The sequence below is a fragment of the Urocitellus parryii genome, chromosome 5 (assembly GCF_045843805.1).
Source record: "Urocitellus parryii isolate mUroPar1 chromosome 5, mUroPar1.hap1, whole genome shotgun sequence".
Classification (NCBI taxonomy): Eukaryota; Metazoa; Chordata; class Mammalia; order Rodentia; family Sciuridae; genus Urocitellus; species Urocitellus parryii.
In genome coordinates, this window is record NC_135535.1 from 58,575,503 (window position 1) to 58,601,195 (window position 25,693).

Below are 25,693 nucleotides of genomic sequence, written 5' to 3' on the forward strand. Positions count from 1 at the left end.
TGATGGAATACCTATTTTTATTAAAATTGAGTTAAAATGGCTCTTTATCTTGGCTAGGCCTTCTTCAGAAACTATGCCTAACTACTGCTTGGAGGCATTTTGAGCAAGCTTGCTGAACTTTGTGATTGCCTGAGGCTCTGCAGGGGGAAAAACTGAGGTGTAGTGTGACCTCTTACTAAGACCCTTATAAAAACTTGGAAAAGAGATTAATCTGTTACCGGGAAATGACAATTTTCAGCGCTGCTGCTTGGGTTTTTGAACTAAATATTTTAGCCCATTTAGGTGCAAAGTGCAAGGTCACATTTTGTGTTCTCTAGGCCCCGGCCCATCCTACTGCCCTCTGGCGGTAGCACTGAAGACTGCAAAAACTCTGATCTCACCATTTTGAAATTCATAAAGGCCATTTGCTGGGAGGTGTTTCTCTTCTAATGACTGTTTACAAACCAGCTGGGGCTTTTGTCCTGAGGTGGAGCCTGCTTTTGCAAGCTCCACCCACCGAGGCCTTCTTGTTGGTAGGAGCTGGGCGGGGAATGATCTCCCAATTCAGAGGCCCCTGGGGGCTGAAGGTTGGGGAGGGGCCCTGGGAGAGGAGCCAGGGGTGGAGTAGGGCCTCTAAGCTTCCTCCCATCTGCCTATGACGTTCTTGGCACCAGTCTCTCCTGTGTCATGATCTGGACAGAAGGTGGAGCCCCTGAGCTGCTTGTGCCTGGTAGTTTGCTCCCAGAAAAGCCTGGATTTGGGGAAATGATGAGTTATGGGGGTGGGGACACTTCCTCTAGGTCCTAACTCTGGAATGGATAAAAACCTGATGGAGAATGCCCCAGAGTATGGGTCAATCCTTTCTGTTCTGTTTTCCTATGCAGAATGCATTAGAAATCCTAAAGGTCATTTGCATCTTTCTACCCCTTACCCTGACAGCTTTATGTCCTTCAGCATTTATCTAGAACCTTCTCCTTCTTAGGCGCTGCAACTACTTATTTCCTTCCCCCCTACCGCCCTCTTACCACGCTACTGAAGTGTCAACACAGTTCTAACCTTCCTCCATATTTCTCCTGGTCTGCCCTGTCCTTGCCTCCTCCCTCTCTCCACCCAGATAAAGCCCCGCCCCTCCCTCCTCCCTCTCCACTCCAGTCTGTCACACAGGGACATCACCCTACAGCAGTTCAGCCTGTGTGGTTCGGAGGAAGCATACATTGGCTTTTTGATTCTTGCTAGTTCCCAGCTCACAGTTTGGGAGGATCCAATACCAGCTTTTGCGTGAAGGGGGGCCCAAGGACAGTGAGGAGCCCGGTGGTCCCAGCTTGGAGCCCAGCCAGACTGACATGGGTAAGTACAGGGCCAGCCCTGGGGAAGGCCTGAGGGATGCCTAGCTCCCTCCCTGCCTGACTCAGCAGGGGTGGGGCCTAACCTTTGCACATTTGGGGGGTGAAGGAGAGGAAATGGGACTATGCAGAGGTCAGAGACCTCAGCTGGTGAGGCTCCCCACCATGGGATCCTAGTATTGCAAGCTCTAGCTTTAAGGAAGCCTCTGAGCCTATATCTTAGGCGGGGGCGTTCTCCTCAACCCCGTGGAGTGTTGCCCCTTGCTCATTATTTAAGCTGGGGAGATTCAAGTAATTTTTTTTGTACTTTATTGCTAGCCCCCACAAAAGAAAGGCCCACTTTCGGTCTTGTTGGGGAGGGTCTTTTAGGTGCTTCTTTCCCCCTACTTTCTCTCGGGTCTTTTAAGTCGCAGTCTTCTCTCCTCCCCCACCCTGACCCACTACCAGGTGGGGGCTGCACTGAGCAGCTGCTTCCTGTTGCCCCAGAGGTTACTGTAAGTGCTGGTGTTGGGGCAAAACTGAACTATGAATAAAGCCCATTCTCACAGTCCCACATCAGCCTCACTAGGGCTGTTATGGATGGCCTCCACACTAGTCACTGAGGACACCGAGAGGTAGAGCAGAGGTTGAGGACTAGGAGTTTTGCCCTTGTGGCTTCCCGATTTCAGAGACTCCACGGTGGTGCGGGTAGGCGCGTGAGGAGCTGAAACACCGGAACCTGTTCACCTAGTAGGAAGCTGTGCGTGATCCCCAGTATGCTCGGCCTTGAGTTCCCTTGGTCTTCTTGTGGTTCCCACTGCCTTCTCAGCCTCCTTTGTGAAGGGGTTCTTTGGTGGCTTGGGAGCACAGATAGAGCTGTCCCAAGTACTTCGGTTCGGACCCACCACCATCCCCCACTTCGCCACAGAAGTTTCTGTCTCTTCCTGGGATCTGTTGTCTTCTTCCATCTGGGATCCTTCCTGGTTCTGGCCCCTAGGAGACGCCACCCGCTTCCCCATCCCCCAGCGGAGCCTTCGAGACAGCCCTTCCCAAGCGCTTGTTCTCACCCCAGTAGCTCCTGCCCCTTTAAGCGCCACCTCCCCCCTTCACCGCCGCCGGCCCAAGGCTGGGGGAGGAGGCGCCGCCGCCGCCCGGCTCGGCCACCTGCGCCGCCGCCGCCGCCGCTGCCCGCGGCCCGGCCCTGCTCCAGGTGAGGCCCGGCACCCACCTCCGGCTCCGGCATCCCGAGGCTGGCCGTCTCCCGGCTCCCTTCCCCGGGATTCAGGATCTGACCCTTTCACTGCGGGAACTGCCCTTCCTCTCTCCCCCGCACTGTCTACTCTCCCATTTCTCCCCTGTCCTCTGCGACCGGAATCCAGAGGCTTCTCACGTCTTTCGGTCATCCTCTCCCGGGTACCCCTCCTATTCTGGGCCCAGGATCTCCCCTCCCCCGCGCCTTCCTAGCCAGAAAAATCTCCCGCGGTCTAGGTTTCGCCTCCTCCCCTCTGGAATTAGCGCTTTCCCACGCCATCCTAACCTCTGTGGGAGGGGGAATAACCGCCACCCCAACTCCTCTCTTTCCCTGTAGTGAGGGTCGGGCGGGAGAGGGGCGCAGCATAGACTGCAGTCACTATCTGGTCATGCCTTGCTAGCCCTTCAAGTTCAACTAAGTCCATCTAAAGCTTTTCTGTAGCCCCTCTTCACCCTATGTCTTCCGGACTTTGGGGTCCGACTTCAGCACCGCCCACTGAGCTCAGGTGGGAAGGGCCCTCTTCTTGGGCCTGGGGTTGGCTGTTCCAGCCTAGGAACGCCCTTCCCCCAGAATCTAGGAGCTGGGAGACCCCGGCGCCGACGAAACCTTGCGGCTGTTTGGGGAGAAAGGATCCGGGCTGGGTCTGTCTTGAAGGAGTTGAGGTGTTAAAGCGAGGGAAGCCCAGCCTTCTTTATTCAGAGGTTGAGAGAGTCCCTACCCAAAAGAAATTTAGGCCCTCACAATCTAGTGGGGCCACCATGGAGACTCCCATTGGGAAGTTTGGAAAGATTGTAAATCTGAGGGGCACAGAGTGACTTGGAGGGGAGCATCTGAGGGGTTAGTTTCCTTTTAATGTATTATGGGAGAATCTAACCTTCCTAAAATATAGAGGGTGAGGAAAATGTTTTTCTCCAACGAAGGTGGGGTGTTTGTGTGGGGAAAGCAATTCCAATGGTTAACAAGGGCTGAAAGCCATCTCTTACTGGACCCTATGAGCAGTTTGATCCATTCAAATGCCAGCAAAGGAAGGAAGGAAGGTCTTTTATAATTATCCTACCTCCAATGGGGAATTCCCCTCCCTCCATCCCACCGCAGCCCCAGCTCTGATCCTTGTCCCTCATTCCTACCCCTCACCTTCAGAATTAGGGAATGGGGTGTCAAGATTTGCTTCATTTTATTCTGAGTCACGTTCTAGGGGGCTGGGAAGGCGCTGGCGGGAGGGGAGGGTGGCCAGCAGTGGTGCTTGGGTTGGATGCCAGGAGTGTCTGGAGGAGAAGGAAGGAGGTAGGAAGCGATGACTCCCCTTCTCTCCCTTATCCCTCCCAGCCCCAGCCATCTGGCTCCAAAATGGCACTGGCAGCTGACCCCAGTGTCAGAGAGGTGCTGTAGAGGAACACGGGGAGGTTGAGAAAGGAGGAAGCAGGTATTAAATGTTTCAGCCTCTTTCTCTTCATTTCTTGTCCACCGACCTGACTAGAGGGAGGTTCAGTCTATTCCCTAGACACTTTTAAGTCACAAGTTGCTTAAAAAAAAAAAAGCCATTTTGCCCCTTTCCCTTTCTAGTAGCTTCTTAAAGGGAGCGAGTGGGTGATTGGTCACATCTGAAGGGATTGAGGAATGTTTGGAGACTTATGGGGTCAGTCTGCCCTCTGTCGTCTGGATGGGGAGAAGCACAGCTGCTGCATGGGGTGGCGTCCGGCAAGAAGTAAACACCCAGCTGTAGGGCATATTGGCAGCGGACCCTCATCCTTCAGAGAGCAAGGAAGATCCCTGATTAGACGCGATGCAGCGGCGTATCATTCAGGGATGAAGGTGAATCTTTCTGTACCAGATGGGAAAAGTGGATCCTGCTCCATTTTCTTTTTTAATCCCAGGTGGTCCTTTTCTATCCAATGCTCATCTTCCCGAACACTCCGCCTGGATAGTTGGGGTTGCCCTGGAGACTAGGCCTGGGGCTCGGAAGGGGTGGGGGCAGTCAGTGGGGCACAGGAGTAACCGGCTCTTCCGGAGCGGAGTGGAGCCTGCAGAGGGTGTGTGTGGGTGTGTGGTGGTGGAGCGAGGGGCGTGGCTACACCCGTCTGACTGGCGCAGGCTCCTCCCCTGCCTATCCAGTCCAGGACTGACTAGCTTTCTATTGCGGGCGTAGGTAGGAAGATTTCTCCCTAATCTGCCCTGTAAAAGGAAGAGGCGGAAAAAGGGGATACCAGTTCTGACCATTTGTCTCCTCCTCCTTTCTGCCCATTTGGTGCCTGTTCCATGGTCTGAGCTGGCCTCTCCACCTGCCTTAATTTTTTATTTTGGGAACAGAAAGGCATTCCTTAGCAGAAGTTTGCTGAATCTCTTCCTTTTCCAGAAGGAAAAGGAACTTCATTGTGGCTTCTACTAAGACACTTCGATCAGATCCGTATGCTATTGGGGAGGGGAGTGTCTCTCCCTCCCTTTGATGACCTGTAAAATCTGTTTTGGTAGGGAAGAGGGGAGGATTTTGATTTCTACCTGTTTGCTCCTTCCCCTGGTAATCTACTTATCTCCGAAGAGGGAGAGACTTCCCCTTAGCCTCTGGCCTGCACACTTTGTGAGGCTTTGCTAAATCAAGCTTCCTTTTTATCCTCTTCTTAGCTGTTTTTAATGGTGGGTGGTGTCTTCCCCAAAACTCAGAGCCCACTCCTCTGTGGTATAAGGACATTCAACCTAGACTGATGGATTTGGCCCTCTCCCCCTCCGTTTTCAGATCTCTGTCCTTCTCAAACCCCCAGAGGAAAAGGTATTTGTTGACATTCCCCAACCTGCCAGAGTTTCACCACCCCCACTTTGTTGCTCTTCCAAGATAATTCAGCCTGAGCTTGAATCGAATGGGAATATCTTGAAGCCTGCAAAGTTTTGAATTATAAGGAAAGGAAACTTGGTTTCCTTTCTAGGCATACTTTATACACTGTTTGACCTTGAACAAATAAGTGAACCTCTTTGGGCTTTAATTTCTTAGCCTGACAAACAAAAGGTTAAATTAGAAATTAAATATAAGTACTAACATGATACTATTCCCCATCCTGGGACCTTGCAATAGACATTTTAAAGGTGACAGCCAAAATCTAATCCTCTGCTAGATTTTACTTTCCAAGTCTGTATGAAGATTTCATATAGATATGCAGCCGTCAGAAAAAGTGGAACTATAGGTAGACCTTTGAGGCATCTTATTTGTTGGTTAGTTTTCTACTTATTTCCTACCCTTCCGACTGCATTGAGGCTAGACTCCCATGTCTAGTCCCAGAATCGAGCCTCCTTTTCCCCACTCACAGGAATCTTTCTGAAGCCCAGGGCCCTGCAGATGTCGCCAGGAAAGTGGTGATCCAGGCAGGACCTGGCTTCCCCGACAGGACAGAGGTGAGTGGGCATCGGACTCTTGCCTCTCTCCACTCCTTTACCAGGATGGAATTGCCCTAATTAACCTTTCCAATTCCACTTTTCCGCTACCCTGCCCGGAGAAATAAACTGCTCCCGAAGTTATTTTCCAGGTGCCCCCTTCTCAGGGAAGTACTACATGCCTTTGGTCCTAGAAATGTAACCTACTCTTTTGGATTAATTTTGGGACTATGGCTCATCTTTCAGTTTGTGAAGCTAGACTATAGGCAAAGAGATGCGGCTGAAGGAGCCCATCTAGGGATTCGGGTTGTAGTACTCGGAGCGGCACTAGGACCCAGATCGGGGTTTGGAAGCCAAGACGCCGGGCACTAGGACCCAGAGGCGGAGGCCGCGGAGGGCTGCTCTCTCTCGGCCGCAGCTTCCCCGCCCCCTCCGGCACCGACTCACTCCTCCCCCGCCGGCCATGTTGGCTCCGCTCGGGCCCCGCGGTTGAGCCGCGTCCCCCTCCCCCCTTCCCGGGCCCGGGACCCCAGACCCCCTCCCCCCGAGGGCGTCTCCTCCCCTCCTGGCGCCTGCAGCGCGGCCATGTGAACCGTCCACCCCCCGGGGAGAGACGAACCCCGAGCCCGACTGGTCGCCGCCTTCTCAGGTTTGTGGAGTCTGGCCGGGGGCCTGAGGGGAGGGAGCCCCGCTTTTACCCGAGGCTTTCCTTTGGGAAACCAGGCTTCCATGTCGCCTGGAGCCTTGCCTGGGGCGGGAAGCTGACTCCAGCTTATAGACCGTGGCGGGGGTCTCCCTGCCCTGGGGAATGGCGGGGCTGCTGAGGACCCCGGCACCGGGCCGCAAGGACGGGCGGAGCTGTGTAGGCTCCGGGCCGCAGCGACGCGATGGAGGAGGCGGAGAAACCTCTTGGCTGGCGGAGATGACTCCTGTGGGGGACTCGGGGTGGAATCCCCGGGAGGGGCTCCACCTCTTTCGTTGGGGGTGGGGATTGCCCGCGTTCAAGGGGTGTGTAAGGGGGTTCCCTGGGTGCGTTAAACTCTGGGGATCGGGGCATTTTGTCTGTGATGAGTGAAGGGTTGAGGGGTTTCCAAGAGCTGGAGCGCGTCTCCCTCGGGGAGGGCGCAGGATCTCTTGAGCTTGAAGTGCAGGAGAGGGCCTGGCTGGGGATGGTGCTGCTTGGCATGGGGCCCTCACTCCCAGGGAGAATCCCCCTCTCCAGGGATAGGGGTCGATAGGCCTGATGCTAGGCATTGAGATTTAAACTGGGCTCGGGGGAAGAATAAAGAGGGATTCCTTTCCAAGGAAATCCCTCAGTAAGGGGATCCCCGTTTCCGTGGCAGAAAAGGTGATCTCGCATCATCCCTTTCTTTCTCTGTGTTCTCAATTTTCAGGGGAAGGCAATGCTATTCGCAGTCATTCTTTGTAAGGCTTACTGGAGTAAGGGATTTGTATCCTTTGGAGGGTAATGGGGGGATAGCCTCCACCTCCATCTGTACACAAACAGCCCCTCCCCCAGCCTCCTGCAGGAAGTGGCCGGGAAATGGCAGCTGTGCGTTTGCTGCTGTCTGTGTCTCGTTTGCTGCCCGTCTCTGTCTTGTTGTTTTGAAATGCCCATTTAAATCAGATTTGGTTTCATTTTCTGAGGCCTTCTTGGATCCTGCCTACTGTGTAGCCTGAGAGACCTTTCTTTGAATGTGGGTTTTTTTCTTGTTTGTTTGTTTGTTTGTTTTGGTAAACTTAATTTATCAGCTGGAAGTAGTCAACTACAGTTGACTCACTGATCCTGATCCCTTTCTCCAGAGTATCTCTGTCTCTGGATTTTTTTTTTTTTTTTTTTTTTACCTTTGAGCTAGAGGTCATAGAAAAACACTCCATTATCCACCAACAGAGTACATGTTAAATACTAGTGATGCAGATTCCCTCAGCATACCTGCCAAAACTTGGGGTCTTGCTTAGTTTGGTCTTAATATGACAGTTTCTGTTTTGTAGGGCACCTGAAAAAGTAAGCTTGTGAATTAAAGAAGGGTAGATCCTGAGAACTGGAGAGAGAAGAGGAGATGGAGAAGATTTAACAATGATTAGGATTTGTATATCTGGATAGGGGCTGATTGGCAAGCTTGTTCTGAATCTGGTGATTCTAGCCTAAGGACAGTATCTGTGGGAAGCCTGTTTAGTTGACTTAGGGTGCTACAGGTTTTACCTTGTGCAGAACTAATTAGAATAAGAGAGTTTGCTGTTATTTGATTACTCTTCAGTTCATAGAAGAACATCTCCTTATTCTTGGAGAATGGTAGGATTTTTCTGTTTCGTGCATAGTCATGTGCACAGATTTTCTGTTTTTTGTTTTTCACCTGATTTCTTCTGTAGCATAACGTAATGGTACTGTGTGCTGTGTCCCCAGACATTTTGTTACACACTGGGTTTGGTTAGGGATAAGAGTTGGCCACAGGAGTTCAGATTTTGAGAGAAAAATATTAAAAACACATAATTTGGAATATCCTAAAAACAGTGTAAGCCTAGCATTTAAATAATCTTTTCACTATTTTCCAGTCAAAAACCTGCTACGCAGATGTAGATTCCTAGATTGAAGATCCAGCATAAGAACAGAGATGTATATGATTGTATGAAAAAGTGGCGTCATAACTAATAAAATGACATCATTGCTCTTTTACATTGGGACTGTTGATATTCCGGAAACAGTAAAAAGAAGTTCATCTGATGTCATCTGTCCTTTTTCTTACCTCTTCCTCTAGACTGGTTGGTTTCTTTGAGTTGCTTTCTGATAAAGTTGATTTCACACTGATTTTTTAAAAAATATTTATTTTTTAGTTGTAGTTGGACACAATAATCTTATTTATTTTTATGTGATGCTGAGGATTGAACCCAGGGCCTCGAACGCACTAGGCAAGCGCTCTACCGCTGAGTCTCAATCCCAGCCTCACACACTGATTTTTCAACCCTTTCTTACCTAAATTGGGACCTGACTGAGAAGTAGATTGATTTTGCCTGTTGGAGTTAAAATTAAGACTGGGTTTGGAGTGCTGGTAGAATGCTTACTCAGCATGATTGAGACCCTGTGTTTCATCCCAGTACTGGGTGGGTGGGTTGGGGGGAGTGAAGAAAAGATTACTCTATTTTTTGGAGTCTTTGAAAGAAATAGAAGCAGATTTTGAGAAAACAGTGACTTCATTTGATACAAAATTGAAGCAAACCTTTTTTTGCCTTTTTGTAAAGTGAAAGCGTTTTTCTATCAAAGAAATAGATTTCTTCCCCCTGTCCTCACTGGAGATTGAAACCAGGAGCACTCTTTACATCTCCAGCCCTTTTTATTTTTATTTTGAGACAGGTTCTTGCGTAGTTACCAAGTCTGGCAATCCTCCTGCCTCAGCCTCCAGAATAGCTGGGTTTACAGAAGTATACTACCACACTGTGCCAGAGAAGTAGATTCTTAATATTGACTGATCCTTTTCTTTAATTTCTTCCTAAAAGAAAAAATCTGAGGTAAAAAGAGAACTACGTGAGCTGACCTCAGCCTGTCAGAAATCTAAACTGTCTTAGTGATTCATTTTGCAGTCTTGTTTCTGGAAGCAGGTGTTACCAAGAGAGAAGCAAATCCTGTTAGGGCTGCTGCTGCTGTCTCCTGGCTGTTGACCTTTTCACCTCTGAAGAGGTCAAGCCCCTCTCTATTTTGGGGGGTGAGAGAATTGAACCCTGTGGTGCTTAACCACTAAACCACATCCCTAACCCCCTTTTTTTTTTTTTTTTTTTTTTTTTGGTATTTTAAAACGGGGTCCTGTCAAGTTGCTTAGGACCTTACTAAGTTGCTAAAGCTGATCTTGAACTTGAAATCCTCCTACCTCAGCCTCCTGAGTCACTGGGATTGTAGATGTGCACCACCATACCCAGCCTATTTTTTTTAATATGTGTATGTGTGTGTGTGTGTGTGTGTGTGTATATATATACACACACACACACATATATATATATATATATATATATATATATATATATACATAATTTTTTTTTTATGTTGAAACAGTATTAAAGGTATAGTCAATAACTGGGATATTTGACCTTGTGTGTACTGTAGTAAGTGAGGCAGTAATACCAGTTTTTATGTCCTAGGAAATAGTGAAAGGTACAACTTTTGAAGTATTTCCTGGCCCAGATAATGTTCCTGATTTGTTTCTTAGGATATTGGTATCTTCAGAGGTCTCATAGCCTAAGGTAAACACTTTCTTAAGAGTTGTCTCTTATGTGTGAGGACTTTTTCACCAGCTTTGTCAGATTGTTTAATTTTAAAGTTTAAAAAAGTTACACAAAACAAAACTGGGAGGAAAATAAATAACCCTATCTTTAAACAGGGTCTGGAAATTCTTGTCACCAGCAGCAAGAGTAGCTAGCATTCATTGGCTTGTGTTTTGTCCCTTCCCTTCGCTAAAGAGAACGCAGTCATATTTGTAGGGGATTGGTTCCAGGATCCCTAAGAACATTAGAATGTGAGAATGCTCAAGTTCCTTATATAAAATATATTATTTGCATATTACCTACACATATTATTCTTTTTAAAAAAACTTTTTTCAGTTGTAGATGGACACAATATCTTTATTTATTTGTTTTTATGTGGTGCTGAGGATTCGACCCAGTGTCTCACACTTTCGAGGAAGGCACTTAACCACTGAGCTACGGCCCCAGCCCCTTTATACTTTAGATTATTATTTATACTTTAGATTATCTCTAGCTTACTTTTCCCTCCACCCACTGTTTTTGAGATAGGAGGGCTTGTACCCAAGATTGCTCTACCATTAGGATACATCCCCAGCCTTTTAAAAAAATTTTGAGATAGCATCTTGCTAAGTTGCCCAAGCTGCTCTTAAATTTTTGAACCTCCTGCATTACTGGGATTGCATGGGATAATTCCTGCAGCTCTTAAAAATGCCTACTGTGTAGCCTGAGAGACCTTTCTTTGAATGTGTTTTTTGTTTTTTGTTTGGTAAACTTAATTTGTCAGCTGGAAATAGTGCCACCACACCTGGCACTAATGGGTTTAGTTTGTTTGGGTTTTTTTTGGTCCAGGGATTGAACCAAGGGACACTTAACCACTGAGTTGCATCCCCAACCCTTTTTATTTACGTGTTTTTAGACAGGATCTCTTTAAGTTGCTGAGGCTGGCTTTGAACCCTCAGTCTTCCTGCCTCAGCCTGGGATGGGTTATAGGTATGGGTCACTACACCGAGCACTCTTGTGGTTCTTAGCAGCTTGCTCAGCTTATTTTTGGGAGGGAACCATCTTGCTGGAGGAAGAGTTGGAGCCCTTGATTGTTGAAATTCTGAAAAACAATCAGACCTAAAAGCGAAAATACTTGTTATAAAACTCTGGACTTTGCTTCTAGTGTCCTGCAATTTCAGGGACAATTCTAGTTTTCTGATAATGAAATGACCAAAGCTAACAGAAAACCTAACCTAGGTTCCTTTATTTAGTTAAATGTTTTCAAATCTGTGGTACCTTGAGTATTCAGTTAAACCTGTTAGAATATTTAATTTAGAACTTGGATTTATTGACTTTTTACATTCTCACTTCTTCCCTGTTCCCCAGGCTTATAGGGGATAGCTATCTAAAAATCATGTCAAGATCTGAGTCTTTTCTTTCCTCTAGAGATTTTTATATTTATGAACATAGAATGAAACTGAATTTTTTTGGTTCTCTGAAAAATAGGTGTAAAGCCCACAACCTTTCTTTGATAGTAAGCTGGTAGTCAGAGGAGGAGAGTAGACTTACTCATCTATTTGTTTGGTTTATGGGTTCAACAAAAACTTGATTCTTGTGTTTAGCATTAAATTAGTTGCTAGAAATAATAATAGTGGAACTTAATATCCAGTTGATGCTGTAGAACCTACATAGTTAAGAAGTAAGGACAGAGAACAAGTTATCTTTGTATTGTCTTAAGCAGCCTGGACATGGCAGTTTTCTGTGAGTCCCCCTGCTGCCTCCAATATAATCTTCCTTTCGTCATCTTCCTTTAGCCTCACATAGAGTTCTAACTAGGAAAGAGGGTTAAGGAAAGGACATTTTGAAAGAGAATGAGCCTCAGTTGATGCATAATAGTGTGTCTGAGTCAGAATTCCAAAGGAAGCTCATTAACCGGTGTTGTCAGATGGGCTGTCCTGACTTGAGAAGAGGGCATGTCAGTTTTGAAGCTCTGCACTTAGAACTCTATTGGTGGAGGAAGATGGTGACTTAGTTAAGGAAAAGAGGTTTTTAGATACAAAAGGCAGATATTGCTATTTGTAGTCAGGAACTTGAAAGCTTAGAACTTCCCTGGAGTTTAGGAAGTTTTTTGTATTAAAGCAGGGTTTCAATCAGGTCTCAGTCCCTACACCCTAATAGAAATCTCCCATTTGTGAAATTTTGGTGTAATGCGCAAGGAAGGATTTTTTTTTAAGAGCTGCAGGAATTAAATTACCTAAGTCTACAGCTCGAGGGTGTTGAGTGTTGATGTATCTTGTGACCCTGTGGGGGTTTTTGGGGAGGCAGGGCGGGGGGGGGGGCAGTGGGTAGTAGCCTCAGAGGCCTAAGGGTTAGAATTGGTCAGATAGGATACCTGCAACAGTGCTGAAATACATTAATATTTATTTCAATACTTTGTGCATTGTCAGCCTTTCTCTGTTAAAACCATGTCATAGTCCCACAGAGTAGAAACTCTTATTGTAGTTGAGAAAAGCAGCCAGCTTGGCCATGTCTTACTGCTTAAAATTTAAGAGGCAGTATGACTTAATTCTCAAATGAAATGTAATTTAGTGGTAGAGAACCCATGTGTTCAATTCCCGGTACTGCAAAAGGAAAAGACAGCAACGACAATTAAAAAACAAATGAAACACAGCTTTTTTTCCTCCTCCTTACTGTGTTGGGAGTTGAACCCAGCTAGGCAAACACTCTACCACTGAGCTACACCCCTATACCAACACAAGAGCTCTTAAGACATCCATTTATGTACATCTGGGATTGGGCTGGGTGCTTGTCTGATTGTGCTTCCTGATCATGAGAACTGTCTGCTTTTCTGGAGGTTGAGCACTGGCTGATTTCTTTCTTTCTTTTTAGCTTAAATTCTATTAGTTCAAGGAAAGCTAGTACTGTTCTTACTAGCTCTGGTTTGAAAGAATTTATCTTAAGGCATTATTGTGTAAAGCATCTTGGGTAGGAAGGTTATAATGAAATAACCCTAGATTTATTGTGGGAAGGAGCTGTTTACATTTTCATTGTATTCACATATTGGGATCCCATGTTTAAGTGATAACTGAAATCAGGAGTCAAGTTGAATATAGGGAGATCTGACTGGGTCATCCCTGGTTTTGTATCTTCTGTGTTAGTGGTGGTTTTAAATTGTATTTAGACCTTATAGAGCTGATTATCATTTTGAAAACTGATCATTCTTGTTACTGTTTGTCTAATAATAATAGCTAACATTTATTGAATGTTTGCTGGGTGACAAAAATTCTGTGCTAGGATGTTTATGTAGATGTCCTTACAAGTCCTGAAAGTGCATGCCAGAATTTTTTGCTAATGATGAACTGAGGTTCAACAAGTTTAAATCCAAGTCAAAAAGTTGGTAAATAGTAGAGCTAGTATTTGAACCCAGAGCCTTCTACATTGTGCTGACCTCACTGAACAACACTGAGTATTTTGTGTGTCTAGAAGGCTTGTAAGTGAAATGATTGTGGTATTTCTGACCCTTTACTAGAACAGGTGTGGAAGCAGACCTCAGGTACCAGATAACTTCCCATTCCTTTTAATTCTCTGGTTTCTGTGAGCCATCCACTTATTGTGTGAAGTACAGTATTTATTTCATAAAACAGGATATGCCATGCTTTCACTGAGCAGCGAAGAGGTCATTAGTTTTCTCATGGATTCAAATAGAGAATGGAAAAATTAACTGTGGTCCATCATTGAGTGAGAAGGTGTAGTTCAGAGTACAAAGGAAGAAAAAGTGTGTGTGTGTGTGTGTGTGTGTGTGTGTATGTGTCCGTCCGTCCGTCCTTGTCCCCTCACAGAGCAGGGAAGATGTGGCTGTGCATAAAACTGGAGAAAAGGAGAGGTGAAGCTGGGGAGAGAACCAAATGAAATTGACTCTCCAGGCATAGCATTTCCAGGATATCTGAAATGAACTACCAAATTTCCTCTTTGCTCTGTGGGTTAAGCAAGCTTAACCTGTAGATTAAGGAATGACCTTTCTTCAGAAGGTTATTAATCTTATGATGGTTATTTTTCAGACCCTCTACAGATAAGGAGTAGTATTTAACAATAAAATAGGGGAATTCTGAAGGACCATGAGGTCTTTTCTCTAGACACTTGGTTTATTCATCTATGCACAGCAATTTGAGGCCTGATACTTACTTTAGAATAGAAATAGAAAATCCTATACGGAAAATAAGTGAGTCCTAAGGTTTTTCTCCTTAATTCAACAAAACACAAACTTTTATTTTTACTTCTTGTTTTAGTTAATTGGTTAAGGTAGAGATAATTGTGATATTCATTTGGAAAACCTTAGTTATAATGCCATGTACTATATAGAAAGGGTTTATATTTCATGTTCAGAATTGTATATATTGTATATATAATTTACCTAATGAGGTCTCATTTGCAGTTTGTGGTATACTCATGAGCATAACTCTTACAAATGTTGGCTAGTGGCCATATAGTTGTTGTTTTTGTTTTTTTTAAATTGAGTTACATCCCCAGCCCGTGGCCAAATAGTTCTTAACCAATTTATTCTCCCTTTCAAATGGTTAATTCATACATCACCTAGGTCTTCTTATGCTTCATCTTGGGAACTGGAAAAGAAACTTTTCTGTGTGAATTCTTCTGCCCTTGAGAATATAGTAACGTAATCCCCCAGGCACAGAGGTGCAGACCTATAATTTTAGGACTGGGGAGGCTAAGCAGAAGGATCACAAGTTTGAGGCCAACCTCAACTTAGAGTTGTAGCTCATTGGGTTCAATCTCTAGTGCCACACACACAAAAAAATACTATAATCCAAGGAGGTGCTGTTTGTGTATCAAGACAGATTCTCACATATCATTAATATGTACTAGTATATCGCAAGTATCTGATGTATCAGACTTTGCCAAAAATTCTGGCTTCTGCCTCCTATCTTTCTTCTTCTCTTTGCTCTTTCAAAGTTAAATTTATTCTGATCAAGGGTTTCATTTCTCATCATTCCATAGTACTATATCACATCATATTCAGGAAAAAGAGAATAGCTTCTTAGCCTTACTGCCCCTCATTGAACCTCTGCAATCATAAGCATCTTTTGTTCTCTTTATGACCCTGTATGTTTAGGCCATGAAACAAAAACATTAGGAATTAACCACGGTAGACATAACAATATTCTTTGGAACACTCTCATTTAATCAATTTTTCAACACTGACATTTATTTAACCTAGATTCTTGGAGAGCCTGGTATTTCCCACAAATAAGAAATAGAATATTGAGATTGTAGGTGAAGTTCAGTGGTAGACCACTTGCCTAGCATGTTTGAGACCCTGGGTTTGATCTCTAGCACTGCCAAAAAAAAAAAAAAGTAGTAGAATATCCCTGGATGATTTCAATTTTGCCATATGGTCACTTTTTCTGAAATGTAGCCTCTTTTTCAAATCCCTTTACTCATGTAACTGTACTTAGGATATCTAGAAGTATGGATAGGGTAACATAGACACTTTTAGTTCAGGTATAATAAAACATGCATATTAAATATGCTTTTCCTGCCAACACCCCCATTTCTGTGGCTTCCCGTCAAAAAGATGATTTTGAGAACATTTTTGTGGACCCTGGGAATGGGACTCTGGTCTTACCTTGAGTATAAAACAACAATAGAGAATGCTAAATGTTACAATCAAGGGCCAATAACATCTAACAGAGGGTTAGAGTAGCCTGGGCTGGGAGTTAAGAGGGTGGGGCAGACTCCTTTATAGACTTGTGTCTTGTTTTGTTTTGTTTTCATGAACTTTTTTTTTTTTAATCACTATAAAGCTGATTTTAAAAGACTGTTTGAATAGGGTCATTGCCCAGGTTAGGGGTATATTTCCTCCTTTTCTCAAGAGAAGAAAAAAGGGAGGGAAGGGGGGTATTCCCTCTGGAAGATTCCAGATGACATAACCTTGTTTAACCGCCAGTATTTTTTCCCCCTTTCTTTCCCCTCCTACAGAAATGGAGGCAAACGACCATTTTAACTTTACTGGCCTTCCCCCTGCACCTGCTGCCTCAGGACTGAAACCCTCTCCTTCCTCAGGGGAGGGCCTCTACACTAACGGGTCTCCCATGAACTTCCCCCAGCAAGGGAAAAGTGAGTGTGAGGGCCACATGGCCTGGGGTGGGAATGGGCATCATTTCTTTAGAGTAGTTTGATGGGAGGAGATTTGGCTCCACTTTGGGCTAGCTATTCCACAATTTTATTTCCTCCTAGGTGAGGAGAAAGTAAATCCATAGAACTCCAGCTACTAGAGAGAAATAGACTTCTAAGACTAAATTCTAGGGGTTTATGGAAGCAACACTTTTTAGTCTTGATGAGTTTGGAGGGGATTAGGAAAACACAAGCTTTTTCACCTTGGCCTGCTCTTCTGTCAGCCCTGTTCCCTGGCTACTGCCAGAGAATAGTGAGGTGGCTACTGCTGCTGATGACCAGGTTGGACCCATCAGAGAGAAATAAAGGACCGGCTCTCTGAAACACTGCCTTTAGAGGTTGGAGAAACTTTGGGCTAGTACTAGTAGTGGTGGGGAGGATGAGTGAAGGGTTCGTGTATGTTTGCCTTTTTGTGCAGCAAAGAAGAGGGCGGATGTAAATTTGCCTGTGTCGTCTCCTTTCCTTGGATAGAAAATAGGGATAAGGGAAGGTTTAGTGCTTACCTAGTTTTTCCAGAGAGAAATTTATAATTCCAGATGAAAATGTTGCTGCCAGGATTGATCTTTTCTAGATTTGGCTTATCAGTTACTCTGTATCATGTCTGTACCAAGTACCTCTTAAAATTTTGCTTGGATTTCAAGTCCTTTATGCTTACAAGCAGAGAGAAGTCCACATGCTTCTCTCCTTACTATAATAGGATTATACTTGCCACTTGCCCTCCTATCCTCTACAAGAGGCTTGCGTATAGAAAGATGTTCCTTTATTTCATTGGGGTTCCCCCACCCCAGCTTCCTAGGTATCTTTGTTTCTTTTATTTCATTGTCCTTCATCATCCCAGAGATTGTCATTGATGTTGAGCTGAATTCTGCAGCATTGGTCATGCAAAGAATTTTACCCACTGCATACTACCTTTCTGGGCTTATGGGGAAGGGCAAAACCCAGCCCAACCTTCTGAGCTGGAATCTTGTAGCTGTGGTGACTGCACATTCTATTCTTAGCCCGGCACAAAGTGCTGGATCTGCATGTGCCAGTGAGATGGAGGCTGTCCCTTCTGGTGCCACTGTGGGGCCAAATAGGCACTAGGGAAAGATGGGTGTGGGGGATTGGAGAATTTATTCATGCCCCTTCAAGGGAAGAATTCCCCTAGAGAATAAGAGTGGGAGAGAATGTAAGTCACTGTAGGGAGTCTGCAAACAGCTTCATTTAATAAAGTCTATAGCAGCAGCAACAGCCAGCTCTCTGCTGGTGGCTCTTATGGTAGACCTGGAGAGCTCCCCAGCCCCCTACTCAGCAGCCTCAGCGGCAGTTATTAAGCTTACTTCCAAGAGCATCTGGGTTTGGTGTTCCCCAGAGGCCCAAAAGCTAAATATAACAGGGGGACTCCCCCACCATTTCACCTTCCCTTTTTCTAGTCAGTGCTGTTACTTTGGGGTTCTTTGGTAGAATTACTTACGTATATATCCATAACTAACCCTTTTCTCTCCTTCTCTGCCAGGTTTGAATGGGGATGTGAATGTTAATGGCTTATCTACTGTATCTCACACTACTACTTCAGGGATTTTGAACTCTGCTCCCCACTCCTCCAGCACCTCACACCTCCATCACCCCAACGTGGCCTACGACTGTCTCTGGAACTACTCACAGTACCCATCTGCCAATCCTGGCAGCAACCTCAAGGACCCACCCCTTCTCTCCCAGTTCTCGGGGGGACAGTACCCACTCAACGGCATCCTTGGGGGCAGCCGACAACCTTCATCCCCAAGTCACAACACTAACCTTCGGGCTGGGAGCCAAGAGTTCTGGGCCAACGGTACCCAGAGTCCCATGGGGCTAAACTTCGACTCACAGGAACTGTATGATTCCTTTCCTGACCAGAATTTTGAGGTGATGCCCAATGGACCCCCAGGTTTTTTCACCTCCCCACAGACTTCTCCTATGTTGGGATCTAGCATCCAGACCTTTGCGCCCTCCCAGGAGGTAGGCAGTGGGATCCATCCTGATGAGGCAGCAGAAAAGGAGCTGACAGTTGTGACAGAGAATGGCACTGGCTTGGTAGGCAGCCTGGAGCTGGAAGAGGAACAGCCAGGTATAACTGGGTCCATGAACTGGGTGGGGAGAAGGAAAATGGGGCTGTGGGGGACAGTGGCTTTTGAGGTGAGGAAAACTTGTCTTTCCAGCTCTCTGCAGTGGAGGCTGATTTGCATGTTGGTGATTAGCAGAGCCAAGTGGCTGGTGTTTTTGTGGCTGCAGCACCAGCTCGCGAGTGGGAGTGCAAATTATTTCAAGCTCATGCAGAGCTGCTGGCCTGGAGAGGGCAGGTGGGCGAGCCTGAAACAGCCCCAACAGACACTGCATCAAGAAGGGCTTCTTCCGAAAAATACTAAAGGGTTAGGGCATTAGCAGTGGGCATTGAAGCTGTTTCAACTATGGCAAGTTGAGGCTGGCTGCTAAAGTGAGCTGAGAACTGGTAGTGATTGGCATGTGAAGGAGGGAAGTAAGGAGGCAGAACATACCATTGCTTGTTTACCCAGTTTCCTTTTTGTTGTTGGCATTGGTACATGTGACAACCTCTTTCATTGTTTCCCTCAAAATAGCTAAAAGCTTAGCTTGCTTTTTATTCTCAGTACAAGGGTGACCACCTTATACAATCATAGAATATTTCTGTGTTCCCACTCATCAGGGAAAACATCGAAGAACATGGTGGGGTTTTTATCTCAGACCCCAATCTCCTTTCCCCTCTCTTTGCTCGCCATAGGATTGATTTTTACCAGCATATCTCTGCTTATTTAAGAGTGTCTTGATAAGATAGGTTCCCAACATAGAACTGGCACCCTAGTAGCAATAAATGTTGAATGAATTGACTATCCTTTTATCAAAAACTAATTACCTGCTGTAGCTAAATGAACCAGTAGAAGGCATTGATTTTGACTTTTGCTCTTTCCTGATATTCCCTAGAACTAAAGATGTGTGGCTATAATGGCTCTGTTTCTTCTGTGGAGTCATTACACCAAGAGGTCTCAGTCCTGGTTCCTGACCCCACAGTGAGCTGTTTAGATGATCCTTCACATCTTCCTGATCAACTGGAAGACACTCCAATCCTCAGTGAAGATTCTCTTGAGCCCTTTGACTCTCTGGCACCAGGTAGGCTTGACATTCACCTAAGCAGAGGATAGCCAGCTTCTACTACCTAGAAGAGATAGAAAACCAGAGAAAGTGTTGGAGAATCTGGTGTGTTGGTGCCCCTGGATAATCCTTTGGCAAACCACAGTTACACTGACCTAGCTCAGCCAACTGCACTCTGAACTGATTTGGTTCATTTCCCATGTTCTTTCCCAGTGTTCCATTTGGCCAAGAGCCCTGGGCGCTAATAATTTGTTTAATAGGAACTTAACTACCACACACTTGGGCTATTTGGGCTATTGGTTGTAACTATAAAGAAAACATTTGCTGGGCTGGGGATATATAGCTCAGTTGGTAGAGTGCTTATCTCGCATGCAAAGGCCCTGGCTTCAATCCACAGCACCACAAAAAAAAAAAAAAAAAAGAAAGAAAGAAAACATTTGCCAATGAACAATAACTTTTTACCCACATTGTAGTATAATTTATGATAAATGCTAAAATTTTGCAAGGATTTATGAGTGGATACATGATCAATACCTCTTCCTTAATTTTTTACCTCCAAACTGTGTTCTCTATAGTTTCATGACTACTCTTTCAGAGTGCCATAAATATCCCCTGACTTAACGTTAAAATCTTCACACTGGAGCTGGGGTCGGGGCTCAACGGTATAGCGCTTGCCTAGTGTGTGTGAAGCCCTGGGTTCAATCCTTAGTACCACATAAAAATAAATAAATAAAATAAAGATATTGTGTCCAACTACAACTAAAAAATAAATATTAAAAAAAAAATCTTGGGGATCGGGTTGTGGCTCAGCAGTAGAGTGCTCGCCTACCACATGTGAGGCCCTGGGCTTGATCCTCAGCCAGATAGATAGATAGACAGATAGATAGACAGATAGATAGATAGAAAGTATTGTGTCAACTATATCCAAAAAAATATTTTTAAAAAATCTTCACACTGTAAACTAGAATTGGATATTTTCAGGCCAGTATTCCTCAGTGAAATCTTTTTCTTAGTTCCCGGCGGACACAACATCTTCGTTTGTATGTAGTGCTGAGGATCGAACCCGGGCCGCACGCACGCTAGGCGAGCGCGCTACCGCTTGAGCCACATCCCCAGCCCCTCAGTGAAATCTTGATTGCAGATTTTTCCTCAGTATCCTGCTTTCTGATTTTTTTTTTTTTTTTTTTTTACCCTATAAATAGAGCCAGTGAGTGGAGGACTTTATGGTATAGATGACACAGAGCTGATGGGTGCAGAAGACAAGCTACCTCTTGAGGATAGCCCTGTGATCTCTGCCCTTGATTGCCCTTCCCTCAACAATGCTACTGCCTTCAGTCTTCTGGCAGATGATAGTCAAACATCAACTTCAATCTTTGCCAGCCCCAACTCTCCACCTGTTTTAGGGGAATCTGTCCTGCAAGGTAAGTGAGGAGAGATAGGAAAAAAAAAAGTTCTTGGCCTGCAAAAAAGTGAGGGAATAGGTTCTATAATTAGAACCTTAGGAATAGGAATTCTGTAAGAACAAATTTGTAGGGAATTGAGGAGGTTATGGGATAGTGTGTGGTGGGACTAAAAAAGGACACAGGACACTCTGACCTGTGTCTTCTGTTCAGAGGAACTTTTGACTTGGAGTTTGCAGGGAAAGAAGACTAGATAGGCCTTCCTAGCTCCAGATGTAAAAGTTATCTTTTCATACAGTGACAGCAGGGGCAGCAGTTTTGCCTTTAATCCTCATGAATGGTTGGGGAGGAAAACCAAAGCTACTTTCTTTTCCCAACCCTAGGGAAGGGCCCTTGAAGTAACCCTCTTTGGCTTTGGTGCCATTTTTCCTTTGGTTTCTAGATAACAGCTTTGACCTGAATAATGGCAGTGATGCTGAACAGGAAGAAATGGAGACTCAGGCTTCAGACTTCCCTCCACCCCTTTCCCAGCCAGCCCCTGACCAGTCATCCACTATTCAGCTGCATCCAGGAGCCTCACCAGCAGCCTTGCCAACAGCTTCCCCAGCAATCTCCCTGGCAGTTTCTCCAGCAGCCTCCCCAGATATCTCTCCAGAAGTCTCCCCAGCAGTTTCTCCAGCCTCTCCACTTGTCTCCCCAGTAGTCTTCCCAACAGTCTCTTCAACTTCTTCAGTAGCCCTCCCAGCAGTCTCTTCAGAAGTCTCTTTGACAACTTCAGTGACCTCTCCCAAAGCTTCCCCTGTAACGTCCCCAGCAGCTGCCTTCCCAACAGCTTCCCCAGCAAATAAGGATGTCAGCAGCTTCCCTGAGGCTTCTGCTGACCTGGAAGAGATTACTGGGGGAGTCACTACTTCTGGAAGTGGTGAGCGTCCAGATTCTGTTGTACCTCTGGCTTTTTCTAGAAAAGTTTTATGTCCTATGATGTATTCAGCCTTTCCCTACTAGCCTGTTTTCAGTATTTTGCCTAAACTCTTTAACTCAGGTATCTCCTATCTTCTTCCAAAGGTGATATTCTCAGGAGACGTATTGCCACCCCAGAAGAAGTTCGTCTTCCCCTCCAGCATGGGTAAATGCTCTAGATAGCTATGTGCATTGACCTTGACAAGTTGAATGCATGACTCTTGGAAGAGGGGAGTTCCTCTCTCCATCTGAAGTGGGGGAGGAATGAGTTAGACAGGAGTGGATTATTGGACCTTTTTCTCTTATCATATTGTTATCTCTAAATGAGCAAGGCTGCTGACACCAAGGGCCTTGTGGAAATAACTGTCTTGCTGGATCTCCCCCCCACCCCAACCCCTGTAAGGCTACTTGTGGTCACTAAGTATGAGTACTGCTTAAAAGTTTGAGAGAAAGATAAGGTTTGGTCTTAACAATACTCTTGCTTAGAACAGAGAGTTCTAACTAAAGCCTGGCCTACTGAGTCATTTCATGGAGTCCGCTGCAAGTTTACTCTTTTGCTTGCCTCCCCACCCTCTGTAGTCTGCCTTTATTTCCTTAGGTCTTCGTCCTCTTTTACTGGAAACTTAGTAATTGCCCTGAATTGCTTCAGGGAGGGTTTTCTGGGTGCTCATATCACTGACTTTGTAAAAATGAGGGATAGAGGTCTTTTTGGGCTTGAACAATTTAGTGTATTGCTTTCCTCCTGAATGCTCTAAGGTATTTCCTGGAACTCAAGCCTGTCTTTTAGTTAAGCTTGTGTCTCATGCTGCTTTTGCATCTGCATGCAGTACTAATGAGACAGATGCGGGTGGGCCATCTGCTCAGTGGGCTTGACTCCTGGGTGGCATGGGAGTGGGTAGGGGTGTGACCTGGTGGCAGGGCCCATGTGCTTCTCTGGCAGGTGGAGGAGAGAGGTGCGCATCAAGAAAGGCAGCCATCGATGGCAGGGGGAAACCTGGTATTATGGCCCCTGTGGGAAGAGAATGAAACAATTTCCAGAAGTAATCAAGGTAATGTAGCTTTTGCAAGTGTTTCTAAAGTAGAAGCTCATTTCTTTGGGCCCGGTGACAAAAGAAGAGCACTGTCTGCTTTGGGGCCTATTCTGCTTGTGCCTTTGCTGGCCAAAGACATGGGTAGGGCTATAATCTCATTACTGTTGCTTTACTTCCTCCTCTTAGTACCTGAGCCGCAACGTGGTACACAGTGTCCGCCGGGAGCACTTCAGCTTCAGTCCCCGGATGCCTGTTGGAGATTTCTTTGAAGAGAGAGACACACCAGAGGTGCTGGCCCAAGGGTTAAATTTGGTTTTGTCCTTGAGAAAGAGTAGACAATCTACAGCTTCCTCTTATGGCGTTTGGAGGTTCTGGGGGCCTTTCTCTCCCATTGTGACATAGTCTTCCTTGCTACCTTAGGGATTGCAGTGGGTACAACTCTCAGCAGAGGAGATTCCATCCAGGATTCAGGCAATTACTGGCAAAAGGGGTCGACCTCGAAACAATGAGAAAGCCAAAACTAAGGAAGTCCCCAAGGTGAAACGGGGCCGAGGTCGGCCTCCCAAGGTCAAAATTCCAGAGCTATTGAATAAGACAGACAACCGCTTCCTAAAGAAACCGGAGGCCCAAGGTATGGTGGTATCTCTTACCTTGGTGTCTTTTCCCTCTCTGAGGTATACAAATGTTGTTGAATTGCTAATATCCGAGTTTCCCCAGGTGCATGACTGACTTTTGGACAGAATAAATCTGACTCAGCTTCTCCTTAGAAGACAGTGTCAGGGTCCCAGCACTTGGGGTACATCTATTCCAGCCACTTCTTCCTTGAATTCTAATCACTGAAGCTTTGGGCTCTAGCCAGATGTAGCTCTATAAGCTAGAGGAGAGGACTTTGTTTTTTACCCATCTTTCAGCTCCTTTCTTATGTTGGTTATACACCTCTTACCTTGCTCGTTTCCGCTGTCATGGAGGTTCAGAATTTACATCTGAATTTCTAAATATAATTGACACTATTTTAGTGAGATACACAAGTAGGGAAATATCTAATTTTTTCAGTAAATATTGCATTTACCCTGGCATAGTGTGAAGAAGGTGGAAAAAATAGTTTTCTAATTCCTATTCAGAATTCTGCCATCTTCTAACTGTATGACCTAGAACAAGTCTCATATTTAAATAGAAGTCTTGGGCTAGGGATGTGGCTCAGTAGATGAGCACTTGCCTGGCATGCATAAGACCCCAGGTTCAATCTCCAGCACTGCAAAAAAACAAAAACAAATGGACACCTTAAGTAGTTATCCACCTGTAATACAGAAGGTTGCCATGTAGATGAATGATTGTTTCTACATAAGAAAAAAAAGGATAGGTACTATTATGTCAGAAATATCTATTATGAAATACACTGTTTGCAGAATTATACTTAAGTATTCCGTCTTCTAAAAAGGAATAAATTCAGTTTTGTTTTTTTAACAGAACAACACATTGTTGCTGGACATAAGCAATATCTGTGTCAGTGCTGATCTGACTATTGAAGAGTCCCTTATCTGCCCTTTTTTTCTGGTATACTCTTGGTTAATCAATGCTGCCAATTGCCATGATCTTTTCCTGGCAGTTTGGCATTTTGTTTTCTTTCTCTCTCCAGCTCTCTCTGCACTAAAATCAGTCTGTATGTCTCTGCCCTTGTCGGGTAGCCTGAGAGAGATAGGTTGCAAGGCTATGCTGCTATGGTGGCCTCTTCTCCCTTAACTGGACTGTTGCCACAACAGTCTAATTGGAGCCAGGGGCTGCTCTTTCTACACAGGGGATGCCATTTGAGTTCTTTGTGCCATCACCATGGCAGGTGTCTCTCCCCATATTTATTATTATGTATACCTAAAATATATATTCTTCAGTAGAATTGTTTGTGACAAACAATTATTTGCTGCACTGGATACTAGGGACCTGTCTCTTCACCTCGCTCATTTCATTTTTCTCTTTACCTTTATAGAAACACTGAATGAGGAGGATAAAGCAAAGATGAATAAAAGCAAAAAGAAGATGAGGCAGAAGGTACAACGGGGAGAATGTCAGACTCTTGTACAAGGGCAGGTGAGGGGCATTAGTTGCTAACTTTTCTTATTACCCCCTTCATCTTTTTTTTCCCTTTCCACATCTATCACCCCCTATGTAGCAACACACATTTGTTACCCTGAGTTTCCCTGGCTTGATTTAGGGAATTCGGCGTTATTCAAGAATATGTGGGCATCTCCAGGGTTGATCCATTGCCAAACCCTCATCATCCCATCTCTCATCTCTCCTCCCCAGCACCCTTATCTGTTTTTGAATCCTAGCCCAAGCAGAGCTGCTTTCAGAGTTTGAGGAGAAATGACTTCCCTTATGGTTTACAGGCCAGAAACAAACGGAAACAAGATACCAAGAGCTTAAAGCAGAAGGATGCTAAGAAGAAATTCAAGGTAAGTGCATGTACACAATCACCAAGTCTAATTTTGAAGCCACCAGAATGGCATCACAGAAGGGTGGTGACTGGTATTTTTACGGCACTCTTGGTTCTTCTCTCCCTTGGGTGGGTAGGCTGAGAAGGAAAAGATAAAGACAAAGCAAGAAAAAATGAAGGAAAAAATGAAGAGGGAAAAAAAAGAGAAGGTAAAAATAAAGGAGGAGGTCGCTAAAGCCAAGCCAGCCTGTAAAGCAGATAAGACCCTGGCCACACAAAGGCGTCTAGAGGAACGGCAGAGGCAGCAGAAGATCTTGGAGGAAATGAAGAAGCCCACAGAGGATATGTGTCTGGCTGACCACCAGGTAGTGTGGGGATAGTAATAGTTCCTGGGTCATGGAGGGGCCAGTTGTGAGGACATTTCTATAAAAGAAAGG

The 25,693-nt window shown here is 45.3% G+C and overlaps 1 protein-coding gene across 6 annotated transcripts in view; it reads left to right on the forward strand.

Annotated features, from left to right (window-relative positions):
* The first annotated feature begins 1,146 nt into the window (after positions 1-1,146).
* Positions 1,147-25,693, forward strand: part of Baz2a (bromodomain adjacent to zinc finger domain 2A) — a 37,593-nt gene continuing 13,046 nt past the window's right edge. For 2 of the 6 annotated variants that reach the window (XM_026398445.2, XM_026398448.2), the window contains exons 1-13: positions 1,147-1,326; positions 16,120-16,257; positions 17,810-18,400; positions 19,270-19,455; positions 20,640-20,858; positions 21,280-21,759; positions 21,903-21,963; positions 22,738-22,846; positions 23,015-23,116; positions 23,249-23,459; positions 24,810-24,910; positions 25,210-25,275; positions 25,394-25,621. In XM_026398445.2, the coding sequence (XP_026254230.2) occupies positions 1,323-1,326; positions 16,120-16,257; positions 17,810-18,400; positions 19,270-19,455; positions 20,640-20,858; positions 21,280-21,759; positions 21,903-21,963; positions 22,738-22,846; positions 23,015-23,116; positions 23,249-23,459; positions 24,810-24,910; positions 25,210-25,275; positions 25,394-25,621 (2,496 nt within the window). In that variant the 5' untranslated portion in view covers positions 1,147-1,322. Of the gene's footprint in view, positions 1,327-5,849; positions 5,935-6,390; positions 6,563-16,119; positions 16,258-17,809; positions 18,401-18,523; positions 18,633-19,269; positions 19,456-20,639; positions 20,859-21,279; positions 21,760-21,902; positions 21,964-22,737; positions 22,847-23,014; positions 23,117-23,248; positions 23,460-24,809; positions 24,911-25,209; positions 25,276-25,393; positions 25,622-25,693 lie in introns of those variants that run through there. The other 4 variants (XM_026398446.2, XM_026398447.2, XM_026398449.2 and 1 more) reach the window with 4 other exon arrangements.